This window comes from Petaurus breviceps, unplaced genomic scaffold, assembly GCF_028583685.1.
Source record: "Petaurus breviceps papuanus isolate PSGF00001 unplaced genomic scaffold, PetGlider_PUasm1.0 90845, whole genome shotgun sequence".
In the NCBI taxonomy this organism is placed as follows: Eukaryota; Metazoa; Chordata; class Mammalia; order Diprotodontia; family Petauridae; genus Petaurus; species Petaurus breviceps.
The window spans coordinates 23713324-23739972 of NW_027187359.1; the positions used below are offsets into that span (position 1 = coordinate 23713324).

The following is a 26649-nucleotide window of genomic DNA, read 5'->3' on the forward strand; positions in this document are numbered from 1 at the left end:
AGAGAGAGAGAGAGACAGAGAGAGACAGAGAGACAGAGACAGAGACAGAGAGAGAGACATACAGAGACAGAGAGAGACAGAGACAGAGAGACAGAGAAAGATGGAGACAGAGACAGAGAAACAGAGAGGAAGGACAAAGGGAATGAATAACCAATATTATAGTTCTGGTCTTAGCAGCCCTACAGTACGTGCAATGCAGCATCTGTTCCATGTGCTCAATCATACATCTGTGGTCAGAGAAGCTTAGCATCTGCTCCTCAGAACAGTTGTCTCTTCATATGGCTCCTCAACTCTTCTTTTGCTCAGTGTTATTCTCACTATATTTGTACTTCCATGTGCTTACCCTTTCTCCCATCAAGGAATTTCAGCTTTTTTCAATCCCTAAAGATGGGAGGGATTAACTTGTCAGTCAAAGTCACAGGGTGAATATAGGACTCTGGCAATGCCAGTAAAGTCTTATACTAGTAAATCTGTAAAAAAAAAAAAAAAAGAAAAAGAAAATTTCTTGCATGACTTTTTCTTCGTGACCCCTACAAGTCCACAATGATCATGAGTTTTCTTTCCACATCCTTTGAATAAAGAAGTCAATTCAAATAATCTGTAGTTCTATAAATTCTTTGAGTACCCTGGAGTGAGGTTCATTTAAGCTCAGTGACTTGAACTCAGTGAAGGGCAATTAGGTAATCTCTAACCACCTTTTCCAGTTTGCCTTCAATTCCTTGTCAAACATTTTTGTCTCTTTTCCAATCTGAAGATCATTTTACTTAAGGAAAATTGGGAGAAAGAACTTCTGCCTTCTCTCTGTCATCCATTAATATTGTCTTGTCCATCCAAACAAGTGGTCCTAGCCTTTCTTTAATCTTTTTTTCTCTTTCACCCATCTTGGAATTCCCTTTTCTTATCCTTACTCTCATCAAATCTCAGTTAATTTTACATTTTAGTTCTCCTGGCATTATAGAACATACTCCTTTAAAAAATATCCTCAGTCGTTTGGCATTACTTCCTTCTTCTGTACATGTCTTCTAAGAATTGAAGTTGATGTCTCTTTAGACAGCTTCCCTTTATGTCTTTATTGGAATCATTTGGATTTATGTTCTCTGAAATTTGTTCTTGAGAATATCAATCCTTCTTATGCTCCCTTTTGGAATCTTAGTCTATAAGATCATACATATCTTTTTTTCTGAAGAATCTGAAATCTCCCATCAAAAAATCTTAGGTGAACATTAGACTATATCCAATTTTTTCACTACTAATCTAGTAAGAAATCTGATAATGTCCTGGTTACCTGTTCCCATGTGACAACAGTAATGAGTTCTTATAAGGCTAAGTCCTGGAACCTCTTCTTTCTCTTAGGATTCCTTCCGTTTCCATAAGATATAAGCAGATTACTTGAAAAAAAGTATACATGAATACATATCCCAAATATATACATAATATAAATTATAAAATCAACTCTATATTCATGGGAATTCATATTATATACATACGTGTGTATATTAAGAAATGTGCATATATGTATATACGTGTATGTATATATGTATATGTGTGTGTATATATCTCTAGTTTTTCATTTAAACTTCAACTTCCCAAGAGACATTTCTACCTGATACAAAGACAGCATAACCAAAATGGAGTTCATTGTCTTTGCCATCAAAGCTACCATTCATCCAAACTGTCCTTTTTCTGTTAAGTGTACTTCCATTCTCCCAGTTATTTAGGTTGGTAATTTGACAATTCTCTTTGAATCTTTCCTTTCTCTCACCCTTCACATCAATCAATCAACAATTATGTATTAACACAATAATGTTCCAGGTACTCTTTTAGACCCTAGGGTTACAAAGACAAAATGACATATACACAGATAAGTAGATACTATATACTTATATGTATATATGACATACATATAAAATATAAAATAATATTTGTATCTTGTATATACCATATATTTGTGTTATACATATGTGTATATACACAAATCTTTTCTATTATATTAGTACCTTTGGTTAAGCATAGTAACTAGGAGGAAGTCAGAAAGGGCTTCATAATAGGCATCAGTTGGGCACCTGTGTGGAGACTGAATTAGAGGAGAGAGAAACAGGAGGTAGGGAAACCAAATAGTGGTCTATTATAATCATATAGGTTAGAGGTGATGAGGGCCTGAAACAGAGCAGTGGCTGCATAAAGAGCAAATGGGATGGATGCACAAGATATTGTGGACGAAGAATTGATTGAATATAGAAATTGAGTAAGAGTGGAGTCAAGTTTGATTCTGAGATTGCAATCAGATGTTCAGTCCTATAAATTCTGCCTCCATGATTCCTCTCCCATCTGCCCCCTTCTATCCAATGATACAGCCATTGCTCCAATATAGGCCCTCACCACCACTATTACCCTGTATCATTTAATAACCTTGTATTGTCCTCCTCAATAACTTCCCTCTTAAAAGCATCCTTCACAGCTGTCCAATCATATTCCCAAGGTAGATCCGACCATCCGACCTACTGCTTCAAAATCATTAGTGAATCCAGAATAATAATATAAAAAAAAACATAAATTAACTCCTAATTTTGGCATTTGAAGGACTCCATCATCTGGCTGCAACCTACCTTTCCAGACTTATTCCATGTTACTTTCACATACGATGTAATCTAGCTATAAGGAATAAGAGGCTATGGACCTCTTGTGCCCTCCCTCCCATATTGCAATATAATGTAACCTTATGGTTGAAACTCTTAGCAGGCACGTAATAATTTTTTGTTGTTGAATTGAATTTATTTGGTCAGAATCAGATCCAGAATAATAATTCCCCCCATCCTTCCTTCCAACAAATGACAAATGAAACTATCAACTCAGCAAGGTAAAAATTTGTCATCTACTCTGCTTTCAGCTGTACCAACTCTCTTATAAGGAACATAGTCATCTGCTGTCCTGTTGTCCCAACTCCCAATCCTTGTGATCCTGAACTATAAATGATCCGAGCCAAGACTCTCTTCTGGGTTATCCCCCTGGGATCCAACCCCGTTAGCACCATCCTCTGGTATCCCTACCTCAACCTTGTCTACCCTTCCCTTGTGCCACCCAGAGGTCCCCCATTTGGGGAATTTGGCCACAAACTGCTCTTCATGTTAGATCCATACTGTCATGTTAGAAATTGTATAAATTTATATTTACTTATATGTGTACCTGTTCTCCCCCTCTCTACAGAATGTAAAATGCTTTAGGGTGGTGACTTTTTCCTTTTGCCTTTATATCCTAGTACATATGTGTGTGCTAGGCTATCTAGACATAATAAACCCATAAATACTTTTTGAATTGAACTGCCTAGGAGTGAATTGAATTGAGTTTCAGAACTTAAGATCCATTTTCCTCTTTTGGTTAGGTAGTCCATAATATACTGCTACTACAATATTGCTTCTGATTCTCCCTCCATTTTCTTCCCTAAAATGTTTTCCATCATGTTTCAGTTCACCCCTGGTTCACAGACTTTCATATAAGAGTCTATCTTCTGAATTTGCTATACAATTCTCCCATTCTACTTTGTTTAACCCCTTTGTGTGAATGATGAATAGTATACTCTTCTACTTCCATATCATACTCACGTATCACATTCCAAAACATTCTCAGTGATTCCTATCAGGTGAAAAGTGACTCTATGTATAGTTTTATTGGAAACTCACAGTAAATGTGCAAGATAGCATGTTAATCCTGTAAAATGATTAGCAAAACAAAAAGATCCCCGACATGATAACAGATAAAACATCTCTTTCTAATGCCAGCTGAGGAAACTCATGTGGTACTGTTCACTGCCCATGAGGATAGGTCTAGATGCTATTATAGGTTATTATGTTTGCTTCTTAATTGGAGAGACTTCCCTTTTCACTTATAGATTTAGGCATTCAGTCTTTTTAGATAAGAAATACCGAGCAACCAGGGCCAACTCCAAGATATGCTACATTCAGAATAATGGGATCAGCCCTTGCCTTTCAACATCAATCGTTGCCCAGTTTATTTCTTTTCTTCTGGGATTTTTCAAAGTGAAGACCTTTAGCAGAAAAACAATTTAACAAGATAGACATTTAGTTCAATGGAAGAATTTTCTTGGTGTGAAAAATAAATTACAAAAAAGGACTTTGCTTCTGTGAGATAATTAATAAAAAGCTTTCCACGTGATGACAAATCTGACATCTTGTCTAATGTCTGGCAGAGAAGAAAGTGGTGAGAGTTGCATAGCAAGAATGAAACTGAACATTTCACAGCAAGACCAGGCCAGATCTGATCATTATTTCTATGTGAGAAAAGGTCACCTTCTGTTTGTTAAATCGACATAACACTTGCCATATATGTGGGAATATAGACCAATGTTGGCCTGATCTCTATGTAGATTTTCCTCATTTTAAGGAAAAACAGTGTGGAGAATTCAAATTTCCTTCTTCTCTGGAAACATTCGACCTAAGACAATATTATATATATATATATATTCTCATCTTTTATAAAGGGTATTTTCAGGTTTTAATCTTTAAGTCCTGAGCATGCCCAGCGTTATTTTCAGGGAGAAGCATGATGGATAGAAAGCCTCAGGAAGACCTGAGTTTTATGTCTACACTTTGTCACATACTGGGTGTATGACCCTGAAAATATCACCACCCCTTTTCTCCTTGCTGTCTGCAAAGAGAAAACTAACTAATATTATATAAATTGCAAAGCAGGGACTTTTGTAGGACTACCATATAGAAAAACAAAATAAAACACATCACTGGTCTAGTCCAAAATACCCTAGACAAATATAATTTGAGTTTTAACCTGCTTCATTCACTTTTGTATGAGTGCCCAAACTGGATTTACACAAGAATAAAGTAATTGATTTTTTAAATTCTGAAATGCAAGTTTTGCCCCAGAACATCAAATAGGATGGTTTCTTCCTTTCATGGCTCCAAAGAAACCCTAAAGTGAGTATTGGCTTGAGACTGTTTTTCTACTCTACTTACCTAAAAAAAGATCTAAGAATTAGCTAGAGTTCACCCAGGTATCACCATGAATAAATTTCACATTGGTTGTTAAGTTCTCTCCTTCTGTTTCCCTGGAGAACTTGGAGAACAGAAGATGTGATTAATCTAATTGGCTCATAAGATTTAAAGGCAGAATTAACTAATTAGATGGGAAGATGAAGTGACAGGGACAGGACCTTGGACCACTTATCATTTAACTGGCTGAATTAGGACTGGTTATGGGTTTCTATTTGCCAGAAATCCACTAAATTAATGTAAATTATTTTGCATTCTGCCTACATAGGATGTAGACATATGAAGGATTTGGAACAGATGTAGTCATAACATGTAATCAGTGCATGGAAGGGTCTCCTGAGAGGACTATTTCAGACTGTAGTTTTCGGGGTGGGGGGGGCATTGGCAGACCATTACTGTGTTTCCCCAATAATAAGACCTATCCCGAAAATAAGCCCTCCCCTTACTGTGTAAGATTCCTCTAAAATAAGCCCTCCCCCGAAAATAAGCCCTATTGAGATTGCTACTGTAGTGAAGGTGATCCCCTGTGCTACACGCTACATTATGGTACCCTCTGTATGCACCGCCCCCCCCCAAGTGAAATGCACGCCACGCTCCAAGCTGCATCCAATCAGAGCTGCAGCACTGAGCGCGTCATCCTGTTCTTTATTGAATTCATTATTGAATGAAGGTACATTTTTTTGTTCACATTTACCTGTTTATTAAAATTGCTGTCAATGTTCATTAAAATAAGCCCTCTCCTGAAAATAAACCCTCTGGTGTTTTTCTGTCCAAAAAATTAATAAGACAGTGTCTTATTATCGGGGAAACACGGTATAATATAGTTTCCCAAGAGGGAGGATACAATGTTACTACTCTTAACTACAGTCTTCTAGGAAAAGGAGATAATGGTGCATCTGGTTCAGATAACTTCCTAACAAGGAGGAATTGGTATGCTAATTTGAGACTGTAGTCCTCCAAAAATGTATCTACTCACATCCTTAGTCTTCTAAGAGTAGAAAGTAGTGATGCATGCCCATTTCAGGTTAAAGTATTTTTGCTTCTACTGTTTCAGTGAGGGAATATCAAAAAGGAGTCATTATTTCCCCTTTTCAATTCTTTTTATATCTCTGCATTTTATCTGTCTATGTACCTTCTCAATAGTAATGCTATCCAGACTTGGCTCTGGACTTGGATTATTTGGAAATGGAGCGAAGTTCAAATTCTAGTTCTTCCAATTACTATCTGTATAAACTTGAGAAATCATTATATCTCTCTTGACTTGATCTGACAAAGGAAGGGTTTGGACTAGGTGGCCTCCAGAGTTTCATTCTACTTGAAATCTTATGTTCTTTCTATACTCAATGATTTTTGAAAACATTGATATTTATAGCTGGTCCTTAGTTCTCCTATAGATGCTATCTATGCATTTCAGGGGATATCCAACAGTGGGGACAGTTCTGTAACTGGTTCTCTGTGGGAGCCATAACCAATGAAATGGCCACACTTTTATTTCTTTCTTGGCAGCATAAAAGTGCCCCTTCTCTTGTGAGACAGTAAAGTACACTGGAGCTCAGGTATCCACGGGAGTTTTGGGTTTGCAGCCATACTTCAGCAATGAAGCTTTATGACAAGAAATTGGTGAAGGTCTTAGCAGGCACAAAATTTTGCAGAAGAACCACCATTGTGTCTCCATGATATCTGCCACATCTGTTTGATAGTGGGTACATTTTCGAAAACCCACTGCCAAAATAAGATGCCAGCAGCCTTGAGAGCCATTCCCACTCACCTCTTCCTTTGGATATGAAATTAAAACCTAAAATTATTGTGAAAATGCACAGCCTTGGGGGGAACTGCTGTGAGAAATGAATCAATGGTTGTTAAAATGGTCCTTCCCTTTGTTTCCTCAGGTGTTGCTGCTCACATTTGCAGAGGATTTGGAATGCATCCCTGGATTTCAGCAAAAGATATTTCGCATTGAACAGCCAGCTGAATTCATCGAGGACCAATTGATTCTGAACTGTAAGAAATGTCTAATGAAAAATCTGTTACATTTTGTCCATACTCGTATCAGCATTTGTCATTTTTAGGGCCATGTTGGGCATGGATACACCATTACAGAATAGCATTTTCTGATGGTGGGTGGATGTCTTCTTTGGAGAGAACAACTTGTTTTCTCTGCATATTTTCTAATACCAGGACTTGGCCCCCATGAAAGAGTTTTGAGTTGAGTCTTTGTCAGGATAGATGGCAAGCAGAGTTGGTAATTGCCCTTATCATAGAAGCTACATTCATTGGTGTCTTTTCTAGCATTTCATCCTCAGCTGACCTTTCCTGAAGCACATACCACAGGGCAGGGAGTTCTTTTCCATCTAAAGAATTACACATTGTGAAGTAAATACAAGTAATCTACCTGGGGAAGGGTAGAAAGCTAAAGCCTATGCCTTCTCATTCATTAGAATGTTTACCTTAGGGGCAGTAAGGTGGTGCAGTGAATAGAGCACTGGCCCTGGAGTCAGAAGGACCTGAGTTCAAATTTGTCCTCAAACACTTGACACACTTACTAGCTGTGTGACCTTAGGCAAGTCACTTAATCCCAATTTCCCTGCCTTCCCCCTCCAAAAAAAAAAAGAATGTTTACCTTTTTCCTGACGTTGACTTTGATGACATAGCATCAAAATATAGGTAAAAGAATGTTAGTTCATGCAACTGTGTCATTTAAGAATTCCGAATTCAAGATTTTCCAGCTAATCAAGGGATATTTGAAGAGGTTCTATTGCATATACTATGCAGTTTTACTCTTTCTTAAAAATGAAAGCATGTCATTAGTATCCATGTTATGAAATCTGCATTAGGGGCACAGAACAGTAAAAAGCAGAAAGTTTTGACCTGCATCCTATCATAGTCACTAAAGATAAATTTGAGTCGAATCTAAGGCTCATGGGCCTTATACTTAAATGCTCTCAGTGAAGAGTATGCACACTTGTGACTTAACCTGGAGTATAGCCCCCTTAAGGTTTCCCCAGGAGGAGCAACTGGATCTATCTGAGTTCTGTTTGCTTAATGTGAGTAGTAAACTTGTTTCAAACAGTGAGTTGTTATTCCAGTAGGATAGATAATACAAGTATATGATGGACACATAAAATAAGATACAAAGATGTCCCAAAATATAAGGATATGGTATGTACACACATATACACATACATACATACATGATACACATATGTGCATGAACCTATGTGTATGTTTACATATGCATGTGTGTATTGTATACATATGTGTATAGAACCAAAGCAACCAAGGTTTGAGCTATAAAATTTCTCTCTCTGTCTGTTTCTTTCCATATATATAGGAATCTCTATCATTTTATTTACATGTTATATGATTGGCCCAAATATGTGATTTCATCTACATAGGGGATTTCTGGTATAGAAACTCCATCCAGCAATGCAAATTGGTAACTGTCCTGCAGCTTTTAGTCTTAGAGAACTATATGGGGGCAGTAACAAACAACTTACCCAGAATTATTCAGACAGTGTGTGCCAGGAGCAGTTCTTAAACTGAAATATTCTTGAATATGAGGCCAAACTTTGCTCTACTCTGCCAGCCTGATGCTCACAATGATGCTGGAGGAATGGTTTTGATAATTAGAGTCAGTAATGGCAAAAATGTAGAACATGCCTAGTAACTAGATATCTGTGATTGATTATTATGATTTAGCCACTAGAGGAAATTTCTTTGGGTAGATAGGTCAAAAAGCTTTCATTGTCCTTTTACTCATGTATTCATCAGAATCAATATTCCAAATGGCATCTGCTCATAGATAGCCATTCTGCTGACTGTTCTGGGTTTTCTAGCTATTATCCCAAATCCCATCTATGTTAACATGCTTTGAAATGTGAGGCCCACCATGAGTATGCAAATTAGGAATGTTGATATGCAAAGCAGGTCCCTAACTGTGATTGCCTTTGTAATCTTCTCTACACCAAATAGCTTTTAATTCTCCACTGAGAAGCAGGAAACAATTCGACTTCAGGGGGATCTTTTTAATTTAAACTAGACCATACTGTACATTCCAATATCAAAGTTTTTCTTTTTTTTCTCTAGTAATTAAGTGGGTTATGGTTGTTGGTTCTGTGTAGGCTAGTTAACGCTAAATGGAACTATGCTAATTATCAATGTAGCACATTCAGGGGAAGGAAGTGAGACATTTAAAATTGTATATTTGCATGTGTGTTGGGTCAGCAAAATGAGACTTGGCCCATTCAGCAAATCTAGAAATTACTTTAGAGAAACTGTACTTAGCACTGAGCCAAACACATGCATAGGGAGAGTTTCTTTGCCATTAGAACAACAACAAAAAAAATGGGATGTATAGGGTGTGTGCTTTCTGTGGTGTGAATCATTGTTGATTTTTTCCAGTGCTGCTGGGCATATTTTCATGAGTCAAGAAATATTAGTGTGGACAGTGCCAACTAAGCTAATGTTGTAGATAGACGGAATTGGAGAAAACCACATCTGGTATATTCTAGCACAGAGAACACAGACATAGTTTGCTTCAAGATTGTAAGAGTTAGGTATAGATGGCTCTCTCCTATCTCTAACAATAGGAACAAAAGTCATAAGGAAATGTTCTGCTTAATTTATGGATGTGTGTATGTGTGTACATGTATGTATGCATGTATGTACATGTGTGCATGTGATGTGTATGTGTCTATAATGTATGTGTCTCTGTGTATGTACACATATGCATATATATAGATGTTTACATATACACAAATATATGTATATATACTTATTTTCACTTTATTGGTCAACCTATATATATATACATATATATACATGTACATATATTCTCATAATCTCTGAAACGTGGTACTCAGAGAGGGTTTTAATAGTAGGGGCTTGTTTAAAGTCGTGGTTGTATACAAAGGACACTAAATAACTGGATGGAAACAGACCATGATCATGGAAGTGGACTGATAGTTTCCATAGACCCTGATGTTTCACATCATGTGGGAAAGACATTAATCCTGTGTATCAGTTAATATTCTAGTACTTTCTAAACACCTCCTGTGTACCAGACACTGTTCCTGGCACTGGGAATTAAGAAAAAACAATGAATGAATGAATGAGTGAATGAATGAATGAATGAATGAATTGTACTTGACCTCAGAAAGCTTATGTTATATTTGGGGATGACAACATGTGCAACATAGAGAAGTATACGTCATGTCAACATGACAGCATAGAGAAGTATATATAAAAATGTGCAATATAAATGAAAGCAAAATACATATTTTTTTAAGATGGGGAAGGAATTATGGTATTATAGAAATACTCTCTATGTATGGGGAAGATTTTGGACCAAATATCTTATAGAATTGATATCTGTGTTTTGTCCTGTGTCATTCCCCTGACATGTGGTCATATCCTTTCCTGTGACTGTTAGGTCCTATGCCAATATCTTAGAAGTATGGAACGAAGGGCTGGGAAAATTTCATGGTGTGCAGAATAAAAAGGAACAGAACAATAGGCCAATTGGCCTCTCTTTTCCTACCAGTTCTCTACTATAGTTACAAAGCATAACCTGTTATCTTAATTAAAATAGTAAGATATGACCTTCTACCCCTAGTTTGACTTTCATGTACATCCTTGTTCAAATTTAGGGGAAATTCAGCCATTTGCTTCCCATTGCTTCCCACTTTCTGTGTTCACAGACAGTAATAGTTCTTTTTATCATTTTTCATCTTCTTCCTCAAATATTATTGACTCATATTTTCTACTTGAACTGTAAGTTTCCCTCCATTTTTATTTGTCTAATATTATATTCAATGCTTACTTCTATGCATCTTTTCTTTAGTTCCATCTAAAAAACCTTTTATTTCTTTCACATCCAAATAACTTTTTATTCTATTCTTCTTGCACTTGATTTAGTCTCTAAAAGGCCATTTTCTCAACAAAGTATCAGGATATATGCAGGGAAACTTTCATTATACCTTTAGTAGTTGTTTTAGGGCCCCAGTTGTTCTTTAACTAGAGAAAAATCTGTCCATCTCCATATGGAAAGTTATTGAAGAATTTCAATTGTTGTTATTTCCACTTTAACATTGAAAACGGTATTAATGATATTAGGACTATAGGAGAGGTTAATCAGACACTCACGTGGTGCCTGATGGTTAGTTATTTTGGTAAAATTTAGGAAGGATACAGTTTACAGTGACCCGTTGCCTCCTACTCTCCATCTAATGTCCTGGTAACATAGCAAATTACCGAGCCAGCCAAGTGGAGATTGTCTGATTGTCATGACAACAGTCTCTCATGCAGTGATTCAGTCATCTCTGTGGTATTTTCTCCCTGGCACAGTGCTGGCACACAGTTGTTGCTTAATAAATTATTGTTAACTGATTGGTACCTATGCCTTCAAACACTAGTCTACCCAACTTCTGTCTACCCTTCTAGGCTATAAGTCATTTTTCTCATTGAAGTAAGCAACAAGTTGATCTGAATAATTGATTTATAAATTATTCGTTTTGCTCCTGGCTTTATTGTTGATTTTTAAGTTTGTTCATTCTCTTTTTTTTCATGTAGAACATATATAGTTTTTAGTTCCCATCATTCACTTTCCTATCAAGGAAAAAGAAGCTCCATGTAGCAAGAAAAGGAGGATTATTAGAATTGGTTTGAGTAACTGATGGAAAAGAGATTGGTATGATTTGCAGCTTATTTAGAATAACAAGGGACTGATAATATTCCCATTCATCTTCAGGAAGTTAGCCCTTTGGTTTTGGGCGTGTGGTGCTTTGGACATGGGTCACTGAAGGAGGGAGAGAAAGAGTATTCCCGCTGTGGGGTTCACTCTCATTCTATTTATAGCCAAGTTCACTTTTGCTTTGCAGTTTAGAGTAACATCTTTTCATTATTGTATTGAGACCCTGCCAGATTGTCTCTGACCTTCCATTACTCCCTTTCAGTAATCCCCTTGCATGATCTTTCAGTAGGCCCCTTGAGTGATCCTGGCTTCCATGAGGACAGCAGAAGAGTGTCCTCTTCTGCTGTATCACTGTGACACCACCTCCACCACAGTTAGGTCATATGTGACGATTCAATTAATCACATTAATCATGTTTGTACTTAACATACATGAGCCATGACTTTTGAGGGTATTTTTAATTGACTATAAATCAAATTGTGAATCTGAAAAATGAAGGCAATTATTGAAAAGGCAATAGGTGCTGGGGCCTGCATGCTAACCAAGAGAAAAAAAACACTTTGCCAGTGAATTAAATGTCCAAACAAAGGCCCTTTTGACCCTTCTGAAAAGATTTAATTTGGATGCTAATGAACAGATGACCCTTCCTGTCTGGGAGGTGAGAGAATACATGTTTCTAGGTTCAGAATTTCTATGGATTGAGGCTTTTGTCTCCACATTCAGGTACCTGCTCTGTGTGTTCATTTCCCTTTTTAAAAAGGGGAAGTAACTTCCTTTCCATTTCCTAGTCTTCATTAACCAGTTAAGCTTTGCTTCTTGATCAAGTGGGAGATGTATTAACTTGATTATTGGAAGAATTTAAAGTTGTCTTTGCTGCGGCATCAAAAGGCCTGAATTTAGGAGACTTTTATTCTTCAGGGTTTAAGTTCTGTGTCCCTTCCTAGTCAGAGGGAGATGAGCAGGAGCAGTGTATGCATTGAGTCTCTCACGGTCCCACCCTACACAGTGGTGGAGAACACAGGTCTCTTGGGGAATGTGGTAAAAGGGGGAACTGAGAATATGGTTGTGATCATCCAGATTTTTCTGGGTGATTGGGAGACTCATGGGCAGGGGATGATGTAGTCTCTCTGCTCTATTCATTTATCCATCCATTCTCTCAACAAGCATTTACGAAGTGTTTTTGGTATTCTAGACACTGTGCTGGACATTGGAGACACAGAGACAGAAGCTCTCAATATTCCCCTCCTCCTCCCTGGTACCCCTGCCCTGACTCTTTTCTGGAATTCCCCATACTAGAAACATTAAAGTCCCCACCCAACGTAGCTGATTAGTCCCTTTTTTACATAAGAGGCAGGTAACATTACCCCTGAGGTGGGGAAACTGTGGCCTCCAGGCCACACTCGTCCCTCTAGGTCCTCAAGTGTGGCCCTTTGATTGAATCCAAGCTTCACAGAACAAATCCAGGTTCCCCATCTCTGCCCTGCCCTGCCCTACCCCTTTCAGTAAAACCCCTAATGAGATCCTGGCATGACTCAACCAAACTAAGAAAATTAAGAAAAGACTGACATAATCTGTGTACAGGGTACTTTTCACTTTTTACTAAATTATTGATCTCCTTTCTCCTGTTATGGCTTGTAATTATAGGATCATAGATTTAGAACTAGAAAGGACCTCTGCTACCATTAAGTCACATCTCCTCATTTTTCAGATAAAAAAACAGAGGTTCAGTGACTTACCCTGGGTCACACAGGTACTAGATATCTAAAGCAAGATTTGAATCCAGATCTTCCTGACACTAAATCCAGATTTTTCCCACTATATCACACAATTTCAGACATCTAGATGCTGCCTAATGGCTACCACAGATTTGCCCTAACCCTCCCCAAACACAAATATCCTTGTTCCTTCTTTCCTCACCCTTCCCTCTCCACCTTTCCCTTCAGTGCTTTCTGGTATCTCAAACTAAACCACAAACATTTCTTTATTTGTATTAAAATGTACCAAATAAAAATCTTTTGCTTTTAGCATCATTGGCCAATTTTATTCTTTTGTAGTAATCTCACAGATTCCCCACCTTATCCATATTCCCATACCATCAAGAACCAGCAAGGATGCAGTTAAGTAGAACAATTATGCAGGGGGGTGTTTCCCTCTGAATTTATTGGTCCCAGTACCCCTTTATAAAATACATATTTATAATAGTCTATTGATAAATCAGTTCTTATCCTTTATAGGGAATCCAATAAGCTTAACCCACTAAAATACATGCTACAATATAAAGACAGTTTCTACTGTAAGTTAACAAAACTAATAGCTATAGACTGATTCATAATGTAGTTCAACAAGCATTTATCAAACATCTACTACACATAGAAAACTATGCTAGGTACTGAAGATAAAAAGATGTTACTAGACATAGTACTTGTTCCCAAGAGGCTTATATGAGAGGTGAGATATGTACTCAAATAAAAATAATATAAATTAGAAAATAGTTACCAAGGAGCAAGTATTAGGAGCGACTTGAGGACAGAAAGTTAAATTATAATTTGTTATTAGGAATGGAAATAAACACATATTTATTATGATGGAGGCAGGAGTAGTAGAGAGGCAGAAATCCAAAATGTCTGGGAAAGCTTCCAGGAAAAGATGGATATGGAGTGGGATTTTGGTTCATGGAGAGACATTATCATGGACCAAGATCCCCACTGGGAAAATCATAAAATAAAATGCCCCAGATGCAAAAGGGAGTCATACCCAAGGAGGCTGGGGAATAACTTTCTGCACTGAGAACAGCCTCCAGCCTTTGCTGTTGTCACAATGTCTACTGGTTACCCCCTTTCTAAGATTTCTACCGTGTTTCCCCGATAACAAGACACTGTCTTATTTTTTTTTTTTTTTGGAAAGAAAAACACCAGAGGGCTTATTTTCAGGGGAGGGCTTATGTTGTCCTGCCTCAGCTCTCCTCCGCAGCACTGCTCTCAATGGAGCCAGCAAGCAAATCACTGGGGAAGAACAGGATGACACGCTCACTGCTGCAGCTCTGATTGGATGCAGCTCGGAGCACGGCGTGCGTTTCACAGGGGGTGGGGTGGGATGGTGCATACAGAGGGTGCCGTAATGTAGCGTGTAGCGCAGGGGATCACCTTCACTTACAGTAGCAATCTCAATAGGGCTTATTTTCAGGGGAAGGCTTATTTTAGAGGAATCTTACACAGTAAGGGGAGGGCTTATTTTTGGGATCAGTCTTATTATCGGGGAAACACGGTAAGTAAGGTGGGCTAGTTAATGGATCCAGTGTTGGCTTGTTAAGTGCTTTATTTCTGGTCTTAGAGGTCACATATCTTGAAAGGGACCTCAAAACTATCTATTACTATCCCTTCCCTTTATAGATGAAGAAACTAACTCCCAAGGAGGTCAAGTGGTTTGTGCAATGTCATACAGGTAGTAAGTATCAGATGTAGGATGTGAACCATCCTCTGCCTTAAGAGATAAGGCTTTGTATACCACCATGGTAATCTGCCCTGACTTCACAGCAGTTACCTGAAGCTACACTGGAGACCTTCATTAAGTGCAAATGATTCCTCCTCATGTTACGTGTAAGAGGTAACATGTGGCTTAGATGACATATAACTATGTTGTATTCTAACTCTAAATCTTAGAGCCTATGAGTCAAAGAACCATTGGACAGCATGGCTATATAAGAAAAGTACTCAAATTGGGTTGGAGGTTGGAAGTAGAGTGGAAAACAACAACAGCCCAATTTGGAGAGAGAAGGTAGGGGTTCGAGTCCTGCCTCTGATGCTTATTGACCCATATAATCTTGGCTGCGTCTTTTAGTATCCCTGTATGTCAAATGAATAGATTATACTAGATAAGGGCCAGCAAATTGCAACCTATGGTTCAAAACCAGCCCAAAACTTGTTTTTATATAGTGAGGTGAGAATGATTCTTACATTTTAAAATACAATAAAACTTTATTTTAAAATATTTAAAAATTAGCTACCTGGCTGAACAAAATCAGGAAATGGGCTGGATTCGTCCCAGGGTCTGTAGTTGCTGACCATTGGATTAGGTGTTCTCTACAGTTCTATTGAATTCTAAGTTGACATATGTATTCATATATTAAAGTATTGAAACAATTTTTAATGTTTTGAATTTCATTCAGGGAGCATTTGGATATCTCCTTTTACTCAAATTTAAACCTGTTTTTTGGTTTATTCCACGATATGTCAAATAACTATTAGATGGTAAATTTCACAAGGACAAGAGCCATCATGTAGTAATAATATCCATCAGAGAAACTAACATGTGTATAGTGTTTACTATGTTCCAGGCACTTTGCTAAGAATTTTTAAATTATGTCTTTTGATCCTCACAACAACCCTGGGAAGTAGGTGCTGTTATTTATAGGGAACTGAAGCAAAAAGAGTCAAAGTGACTTGTCCAGGATTCCATAGCTAGTAAGTGTCGAGGCTGGATTTGAATTCAGTTCTTGCTGACTCCCAGTCCTACTTTTTATCCACTGCACCAGTCTCTTTCTCTTCCTTCAACTTGGAATGTGGGCCCTGTACATACCGGGTGCTTAATAATTTCTTGTTGAATTGGGCCCTTGGCAACTCCTTGAAAGAGGAATAATGTACAGCAATGTGATCAAAATAGTCTCTGAACTGGATCATTCTTTCACTTAGTATTCAGGACTACCTGAAGAAGAGAGGTAGAAAGAGAAAAGTGAAGAGGGGGGCAAAAAGCTGCCTAGAGAGAGCTGGGGATACATTGGATAGTACTCTGGGCCTGGAATTAGAAAGACCTGAGTTCAAATCAGACCTCAGTTACTGACTGGCTGTGCGACACTGAGCAAGTTACCTAACCAATATCTACCTCAGTTTCCTCAACTATAAAATGGGGATCATAATTGCATCTACTTCTCAGGTTCATCAGGAGGATCAAATGAGATAATATTTGTAAAGCACCTAGCATACATATACCTGACATATCATAGGCATTTGTTTTTTATTCCTTTCTTCCCTCAGGCATAGTTAAGATAGTGAGTACTTCAGCAGGGAAGAGAGGTGGACAGTTATTTAATACGAGGAGCCTACATGAAAGTTTAACACCCTTCAGATATCTTAAGGGATGTGTCATATTGTCATATGCCATTGGGGAAGATTTTGCCTTGGAATCCAACAGATGGTTTAATTCGGAATCTCCCCTCAAGTGTTGGTCTTTGTCTTCAGCCTATGGAGCCTCTTTACTCAATGGGTCCTGGAATTGTTCTAAATCTACTTTGGGGCTTTCTTCAAGGTGATTGAGACTATAGGAACACGAGAAATGTATATGAGTGGCTGCCAGTTTACAACATGAAAACCACATCTATCAGCCTCTTTAATAAGCAAGGCATCAACATACAAATTAGGAAGAGATTAAGTATAAATTTAAATAGTTTAAAGAGGCATCAGGATCATATTATACTGTAACAGATCCAATCTACACACATTTTAATCATCATGATGCCCTCTGAGTGTCCTCTCTACTCTATTTTCCATGGGGATTGATTTGGTAACAAAGAGGAAGGATGTGAGAGTTGGAAAAGACACCCTTGGAAAGGTCCTGAGAACTCAGCTGAACACTAAATGGTAGCTCTCTGTTGGGATGAGGATTAAGCCACTACCATCAATTAGGCAGTCAAAGAACTGCAGCCTTGGTGCTAACTGTCCAGTAGAGAGCAGTGGATCAGCTGCATAGCTCCTCCTGAGATTTTAGCCAGTGTTGACTCTTCTGTAGCTGTCCAAGGTCTTACACTGAGCAAGCTTTGCCTCCGCTCTCTACTCTCATTTGTACGATCTGGTGCATGGGTGATACCATGTGGAGAGGTTTTTCTTTCTGAAGCATTCTTTCTTTAGATGGAAGTTGTAACAGAGATTAATGAAGAAATTCCAGTAGGTTGGTAGGATCTCCAGATACTAACACTGTAACTGATTATTCACCCTAGTGATCCAGTTACCCTTGGTTCTTGTTCCCTGATTTGTACCCACATAGATACTGTTCTTCTTCACACACCTTTACGTCACAAAATAAGGAAGCCCCTATTTCCTGCACAGGGCACACTGGTGGCATAGTGAATAGAGTGCTGGGCCCTGGACTTAGGAGGACTTGAGTTCAAATACGGCATCAGGCACTTCCTAGCTGTGTGACCCTGGGCAAGGCACTTAACACTGTTTGTCTCATTTCCTCATCTGTAAAAATGGACTGGTGAAGTAAATGGCAAACCACTCCAGCCTCTTTGCCAAGAAAACTCCAAATGGGGTCATGAAGGATCAGATGTGACTGAAAGTACTCAATAACAACAACATTTCCTACAAAGCATTAAAGTCAAGACATTAGTACTACCACAGTCAGGCCCCTAATCTTACCTCCTGATTACCATGCTTCTTAATGTTGTCACATCTCTCTTCTAGCTAGGAGGAAAGAGGAGAATGAATGGGTTTGGGGGGAGGAAGCAGAAAGTGATCTTAGAAGTTACAATTCAGGGATATAGCCTCTGTGAAACTGGTAGCAGAAGCTCATCACAGTTCATATCATTGTGGCATAATATGTTGCTGGACGCATGGCAGCCCAGCATTATATGGCTGTGAATATGATGTTCTGGGTCTATTTTCTGGATACCAGTAGTGTAATATGTATATCCCTGCTCCTTTGCATGTACTTATAAGTAGCCTTGTAATGGAGGAAAGATCAGAACACTACCCAGAATTAACAGTTCCATCTGCATGGTTCATTTCTAGGGTGTTTTGTGCCATGATAGCAATGATTGAATCAGCGTATTGGTTCCCCACATGCCCTTACATGACCAAATAAGAGACGGTGCTCTGTGTTCCAGCTATTTAGACAGAAGTGGAAATATCAACCACAACAGTGTCAATTCTTGTAACCTCCCCTAGCCACACCCTTTCAGCTGAAGACCTTGCCTCCTACTTTCCTGAGAAAATAGAGTTCATTTGTTGTAAGCTCCTTCTCCCCTTCTTCATATTTCCTCACCCTCTACCAGCACCATTTTCTCTTCCTTTTTTCTAGTATATGGTGAAGTAGTAGCCTTCCTCCTTGTCTTGGCCAGTCTATTCCATGGATGCCACCTTTCCTGTCATTTCCAGCAGATTGTCTCCATAATCATTCCCATTCTCACTATTCTGTAATCTCATCCATTCTACTAGCTCCTTCCATTCTGACCACGAACATATCCAGGTATCCATATAATTAAAAACTCTTCACTAGATTTTCTGTTCCCATGAGCTATCATCTTTTTTCCCCTTTTTTCAGTAAAACTCTTATAATATAACTATCTACACTCATTGTTTCTATCTATATTCTTTTCGCCTCTGCTCACTGACAGTCCTGAAAAGTTTATAATCCAACTTCTGACTTCATTAGTCAACAAACTTTTCTTTCTAAAATGACCAATTCTCTTTTTATTTGAGGACTTTATGGTATTTTCTCAGTTCTCATCCTTCTTGACCTTTCTAATGCATTTAACACTACCATCTTCTCTTTGTGGATACTCTCTTCTTTTGAAGTTTTCCTGGATCTGCTCTCTCTTTATTCTCCTCCTATCTAACTAGGTTATGATCCACAGATTACCTCCCTCCAATGTGAGTTAATGGCAAAGCTCTATATTGAGTTCTTTTCTTTTCTTGCTATACATACTCCTTTCTAGTGACCTCATCAACTCTTATTATTTGAATTTTTATCTCTAGTCAAATGAATTCCACATTTATATACCCTTCCTTAGTATTTCCCTTAAGCTCTAGTCCCATGTCACCAATTATCTTTTAAACATTTTAAACTGAATGTCATACAGGCATCCCAAACTTGGCATGTCCAAAGCAAAGTTTATTATTTCTCTCCCCAAATCCATCTTTCTCCCAGACTTCCTTTTTCCCCTTCGAATTGAATACATATTATTTTTTTCTATTTAAAGCACTTCAGAACTTTGGCCAAACCTACTATTTACCTGTAGCTATGTTACTATTTTTTACTCACTCTACACTCTAACTTGATTAGTCTTTTTCTGTCTATTATACATGGCTCATTATTTCCTATCCCCACACCTTTGTACAGTTATCCTCTATGCCTAGAATGCACTGTCTCCTAACCTCTGCTTTTTATGATGTCCAATTTCCTTCACTTCTCAGTAAAAAGACCACTTTCTACTTGAGTCCCTTCCTGATCTATACCCCTTTACTCTGGCTATTAGTGCTTCCCCTCCAAAAATTAACTTGCATTGATTTATTGTATTTATTATTGTATTTAACTTGTATGACTGCTCCAAGAGACATTTGCATGTTTGAAAGAATACTAATCCAGATGAAAGAACTATCCTCCCAACCACCACCCCACCAAAGAGAAGGACAAGTCCCCTGGGGGACTATTTAGCTGACTAGGTCTTCTCAAATTGCAACAATTTCTGAAGTGATGACCTGTGAGTAATTTGTTGAATTCCATCTCCTTAGAGTGGCTTCCTTCACTCCTGCATGGGAGGAAGTGAATGTATGAGGGAATGGCATGACACCCAACAAGGTTGCCAACCCTTTCAATCATTTGCTTTATACTCAGTGGAGACCAAAGCATTCAGCTGATAGCTGTCAGTCATTTGGATAGATAACTACTTTCCTTACTATGCATGTCAGCTAATTATTATGACCTTCAGAATTATTGTTAATGAAGTCTGATTTTCTAGTTTATATCTATGCATTAAATTAACCCTCCTAGAGATGGGAAGTTTATAATATTAAGGGATTCGTGTTTGAAAAACAGAACCAAGGCTAAAATAAGCCTCAGAGGAATAGAGTTAGCATTATACTTATTTCCCCGCCCCTTCCCTTCTTCTTTCCCCTCCCTTCTTTTCCCTCTCCTGTCCTTCTTTTGTTCCTTGAATAGATAAACAGATAAAAGTCTCTGGCAGTATGTATTCAATGACCACTTAGATTTGTCTTGGACTATGACCTTTGAAGTCTCTTCCAGTTCTGTGATCCTGGAGATGACTTTCCTACAAAATGATATATGATAAGTGTATAAAAGGGGCACAAGCAAAATGCTATCTGTGATCTGAGATGAGGAAGAATCATTAATGACTGGGGTGGGTGAGAGGATAATGGACAGTTTCATAGATGGGATGACATTTGAGGTGAGATTTACAGGATGAGTAAGGATTCAGCAAGCAGGGAAAAGAGGTTAGAGGGAAGATGCTCCTAATAGAAGGAAAATTGTGAAGAAAAGCACACAAGTTGTAATCAGGGAACATGAGTACAAGAAGTCAGTGAATAGTTTGGTTTGTCTGTATTTGTGATGTGATTTCTTTGATGAGTTTCCCTAAAACAGCAACAACAAAAACTAAAGTCATTTCGAGAATGAGTTCTTTAGTGAAGTCCCTTAGTACTCTTAAATTCCAATTCCATATACCCAAATTCAGGAAACACATAACTTTTCAAAAATGGATCTGCTTTGTAAAGTAAGATTCAGTTGTATCCCAGGGGCATCCAGGGCTTCTGAAACCTTTCCCACTCCAACCCAATATTCTATTGAATATATTATAAATTCTCCATAGCATGACCTTGGTTAAGTCATTTTACTTCCTGAAAATTCATTCTGTAAAGGCGAGTGCTATTACCTATCTTCGACAGGGATAGTACAGTAAATAATATCATTCTGTTAAAACTAAACTGCTGGAAGGAGGGGAATATACCCATTATTTTGTACTTATAGTATGAGTACTCTCTCTTTCTCTCTATGTTTATACATACACAAGGCATGTGTGTACGTGCATATACACATACATATATACACATATATAAATATGCATGTATACATACATATACACACATTATATTTCTGTGTATCTATACATGCATGTATGCATACATACATATACTTTCCTTTAATCATGTGTATGAGAGGCACAGATGTCTGGAACCAGCATCCTACCTGTTTCCTAGGATTAATTGTTAAATTTTCAATATGAGAAATTACATCTTAGAAGTTGGCAAACATTTCAAGTTCTGGGCTTGGTTTATTGTTTTCTTAATTGTCTAGATTTAGAATGATAAAGAAAATGTTAGTAACAAAAATGAAACTTAAACAAGTGTCCTGCCACACATCCCCCGCCCTCCCACGAGAGCTGATAGTTTAATATTTACAAGCACACTCCTATTCAGAGGTAAAGAGTTACATGCCACTTCTCACTGGCTCTAGTTCTATGAAGAAAGAGACCTTCAAAAGGTAAATTAGGGTCACTCATTCACTGCAGCAATTATAATAAGGACTCCTTGAGTAAAGGAGTTTTTAAAAAATTAGGAGGATACTTCATCAGCTTTGTCCACTTATTTTAAATCTTTGGAGGTAAATGCCTCTCTAAATAAGAGAAGTCTGAACTAAGTAGGGAAGGAAAAAAGAATTCCATGCACAAGACTTGCACATTCAAAGATTCATTAAATATTTATAGCCAGCTGCAGATGAGTGGGATGCTGAAGGTCTCCAAATCTGTGTTAAGGTTGAAGTGATAGTATAACTGTTCTTCACATTACAGCATTGTGGTAGCTTCAAAGATGACTTCTCAGATTTCCCTGTTCATGTATGAAAGTATCATCTGATGTGTTAGAATGCTACCTCCTCTCAGGATGGTTACTGGTATAGAAAAAGCTGTTCAGGGGTGGCTAGGTGGTGCAGTGAATAGAGCACTGGCTCTGGAGTCAGGAAGACCTGAGTTCAAATTCGGCCTCAGACACTTAACACAAAAAACTAGCCGTGTGACCTTGGGCAAGTCATTTAACCCCAATGGCCCTGCCTTCCCCCCTTCAAAAAAAAAATAAAAGAAAAAGCTGTTCATCTCTTTATTTCTACATCTATACTTGGAGATCTTTGAGTGCAGGAATTGGTTGAGGGCAATGAGAATATGAGAGTGGAATGTTTCTTGATTTATTTAAGGTTAGTTAAAAGGGGGCACATATATGGTGTTATCTATGATGTCAGGTGCTATATGGATCCAGACAGACTCTTTATCTCTGGTATGACTATTAGGCAAAGGTAGATACCTCAACTGATTTTAGAAGTGAAAAGAGACAAGAAACAATTAAGGCTTACTAGACTTAAAAGAGTCAGTCATCTAGTTCAATAGTGAGTCTTTTTAGTGTATCTAACTACTAGACATGTTTGCTTCTATATATTGTCTACCTAATTTGTTCTAATAATTGACCCATCTCTTTTTTTAAACACGTACCCAAACTTTTTTAATCACCTAGCAAATGCAAGGAGAATAGAATTGGATTAGTGGTGAGGATTAGTCTTGAGGAAGGAAATCAAAGGTCTCATAGAAGTGATTGTGCCACCCTAACCCATCCCCAACTCATATCCTTTGGGCTTCTACATGTGAAACTTTAACTCAGTTTTTATAGGTGAAGGGTGGGGAATAAACATAAAATAGCCAGAGACCTAATAAAGGGATAAAAGTCTTATTCAAATGAATAATACATAAATGTATGTATGCATATATTCTAGCAAGCAATATTGATTCATTTACATTTCTCTGAGTGAGGAACAGCACTTTCAATTATAAGTTTCTAAGAAGCAAAGCTATATCATTTTATTCAAAATAAGAAAAGACTCAGAACTATAGACAAAGAAAGTATTTGCTGTAGTTAAAGGTTTTAGGGTTTTTAAGGGTATTTTGGCTTTGTTACCATGGTTCTGCAGATTAGCATTTAGACTGTGAATATAGTGTGATGGTATGATAGTGAAATTTTGCAGTGTGGTCATGGGTTCAATGAAGTAGGAAATACTATACAGGACAAAGTAGAAATGTGTTCAGATCTTGCCTCTTACTACCTTTGTGACCCTAAATTGCTTAATCTTCCTGAATGCCAGTTTCCTCACCTATTAAAATGACTGAACTGGACTACTGTAGATGATTTAGGGGAACTCTTCCAACCCTGGTTCTATTAATATACCCCACAAGAAACACTGTGATTTAAAACATTATATGAAAAAATTTCTACTAGTGTTAAATTGATTTAGTTGACCCAAATACCAACAGAATGGAATTGGATGGCAATCATATCTTTGGTGAGATATCCTACCAGACGAAAAGGAAATCCTCTTTCCATAAGGGGGAGGGACTAGAGGGAAATAGTATAGTTCCAAGAAATTTTTGAAGAATCTATGTTAAGAATTAATTCTACCCACCTACAGAAAGGACCCTCTGGATTGGCAGCTGGTTTGGTAGACAGGAAAGGTCATCTGGAAATAATAGGAGATTCAAGGAGTTAAGAAAGATGGTTGGAGATTAGAAATTCTGGTTTCTCTAGCTAGAAGAATGGGGAGATATAACACAAGGGCAGTGAGTTTCCACAAAGTGAGCCTCCTGTGGTTGTCTGATCTACCAGACAAAGCCGGATATTGAGTTAATAGCAGCAACCTGGTGACTGTAATTTCCAAGCCCTAGGAGGCACATTAAACGTTCAAAGGCCAACAGAGGGATGGAGGAGGAAGCGATAGAAGCCCCAGTGAGTCTATTTTCCCCACGTTCCATTTTGTCAGTGTTTGACTCACCTAAAGTTAACACTAATAGAACATTTGTTCAGAAATGTCATCACTGAGAATAATGTGTTAAATTTAAACTCTCCAAAGGCTCCAATTCATCTGTTATAAAATTGAAATTGAATCAAGACATCCTTAAATGGCTTTCACAGTCAACACAGCCTAGGGCATATTGTTTTCTTAGCCTGAAAGCCCCGTCCAACTTTTGGACTCAAGGTCTTTGAAAACTTTGACTAGCAGACTATTTTATGCCCCACGGCCCATTCACAAAATAAAGTCCAAAACTGAGAAAAAACAAATATTCCATCAAATATCTGTTTCCTAATCAAGCATAATATTAACAAAATAGCTAGGTAGAGCAGTGGAGAAAGTGCTGGGCCTGGAGTCAGGAAGACTCATCTTCCTGAGTTCAAATCTGGCCTAAGACATTTATGAGCTGTGTGACCCTGGGCAAGTCACTTCACTCTGCCTCGTTTTCCTTTTCTGTGAAATAAACTGGAGAACGAAATGACAAACCACTCCAGTGTCTTTGCCAAGAAAACCTCAAATGGGGTCACAAAGAATCAAACATGACTGAAAAACAACTAACAACAAATAGCATTAACCTGAAGCTCTCTCTTTGAGAAAAAGGTACTTTTTTTCTTTCAAAACCAATGACTGATGTGATGTCTTGGGTGAAATTAAGGTAGCTTAAATTGTCCAAAGGACTGTATGTTAAATTTAGCATCCTAGAATCATAGATCTAAGGCATAGTAGGGTTCTTAGAGATCATTTTGTCCAACCCTCTCATTTTATCTATGAAGAAGGTGACGACTAGAGAAGTTAGAAAAGATCTTTGAATGGCAGTGTTTAGTATCATGGAGAGTTGTACAGTAAATATATTATTTTCTTAATCTCTCTTATAACCCATAGTTTTCTTTAAGGCCCAATTTCAGTACTAGAATCTACTTTAGGCCTTTCCTAATCTCTACTGCCCACAACTAAATTGCCAGTGCCCCCAAATCACCTTCTATCTGTTTTGTATAGAGTTCGGATTGAACCTGTGTCATTAATATATGGAACTCTTGGGTAACTAAACTCCCTCTAGCAGTTCAGCTAAGCGCTTTCTCTGCAACATATAGTCTTAGAGAGTTCCCAGAACACTGTGAGGTTAAATGATGTGCTCAGGATCCCATATCCAGTATGTATTCAAGATGTGACTTGAACTCAGGTTTTCTTGGCTTGAGACTAACTCTCTATTCATTATATCACTCTACTTCTCAACTCTATTATATGTAACATGTGCATATGCGTATATAATATATATGTGTATGTGTGTATATGTAGATATAAACACATATATGCATACACACTATGCATGTTCATATATGTGTTATATATGCGATATATATAGATATAGATATATATATATATATATATATGCACATGCAGTTGTGATGTTGTCTCCCTGGCTAGCCACTATGCTTCTTGAGGGGAGGGACTATTTCTACTTCTTTATATTCCCAGTGCCTGGCACATAATAGGTAATTAAATGTCAGATTGATTTTTTTTTTTAGTTAATCACTCCAAACCCACAGTTCATAATCTATTTTCTATTTTTTAATTCATTTTTAGTTTCTAACATTCACTTCCACAAGATTTTGAGTTACAAATTTTCTCCCCATCTTTCCCCTACCCCCACCCCAAGATAGGGAGCCTATTGAATATCCTTTCTCCCAATCTACTTTCTCTTATATCCTCCCCCATACCCTCTCTAACTTTCTAGTAGGGCAAGATGGCTTTCCATACCCCAGTGCCTGTATATATTATTTCCCAGTTGCATGTAAGAAAAACAATTTTTTAACCATTTGTTTTTAAAACTTTGATTTCCAGATCATTTCCCAAATGAGTGTGTATGTTATTCCCTCCTTAAGCCACATTCAATGAGAGTGAGGTTGACCCATTCCCTTTCACCTCCCTTCTCTCCCCCTCCAGTGTAACAATTTTCTCTTGCCTATTTTATGTGAGATAATTTACCCTAATCTATCTCTCCCTTTCTCCTTCTATCATTATATTCCTCTCTCACCTCTTAAGTTTATTTTTTAGATATTATCCCTTCCTATTCAACTGATCCTGTGCCCTTTGTCTATGTAAACATGTATATACATATACACACACTCACATGTATTTATACACACGTGCAACCTCCTATACATATATATACACATATACACATATGTATTTATACACACATATACAAATATATTCCCTTCAACTATCCTTATACTGAGAAAAGGCTTATGAGTTACAATTATCATTTTTCTATGTAGGAATATAAATAGTTCAACTTTAATAAGCTCCTTATGATTTCTTTTT

The 26649-nt window shown here is 37.7% G+C and overlaps 1 protein-coding gene across 4 annotated transcripts in view; it reads left to right on the forward strand.

The window, feature by feature from the left end:
• CDH13 (cadherin 13) overlaps positions 1-26649 on the forward strand; it is a 1699366-nt gene that overhangs the window by 588388 nt on the left and 1084329 nt on the right. For all 4 annotated transcript variants that reach the window (XM_069072248.1, XM_069072247.1, XM_069072249.1 and 1 more), the window contains one exon: positions 6911-7022. In XM_069072248.1, coding sequence (XP_068928349.1) covers positions 6911-7022 — 112 coding nt within the window. The remainder of the gene's footprint in view (positions 1-6910; positions 7023-26649) is intronic.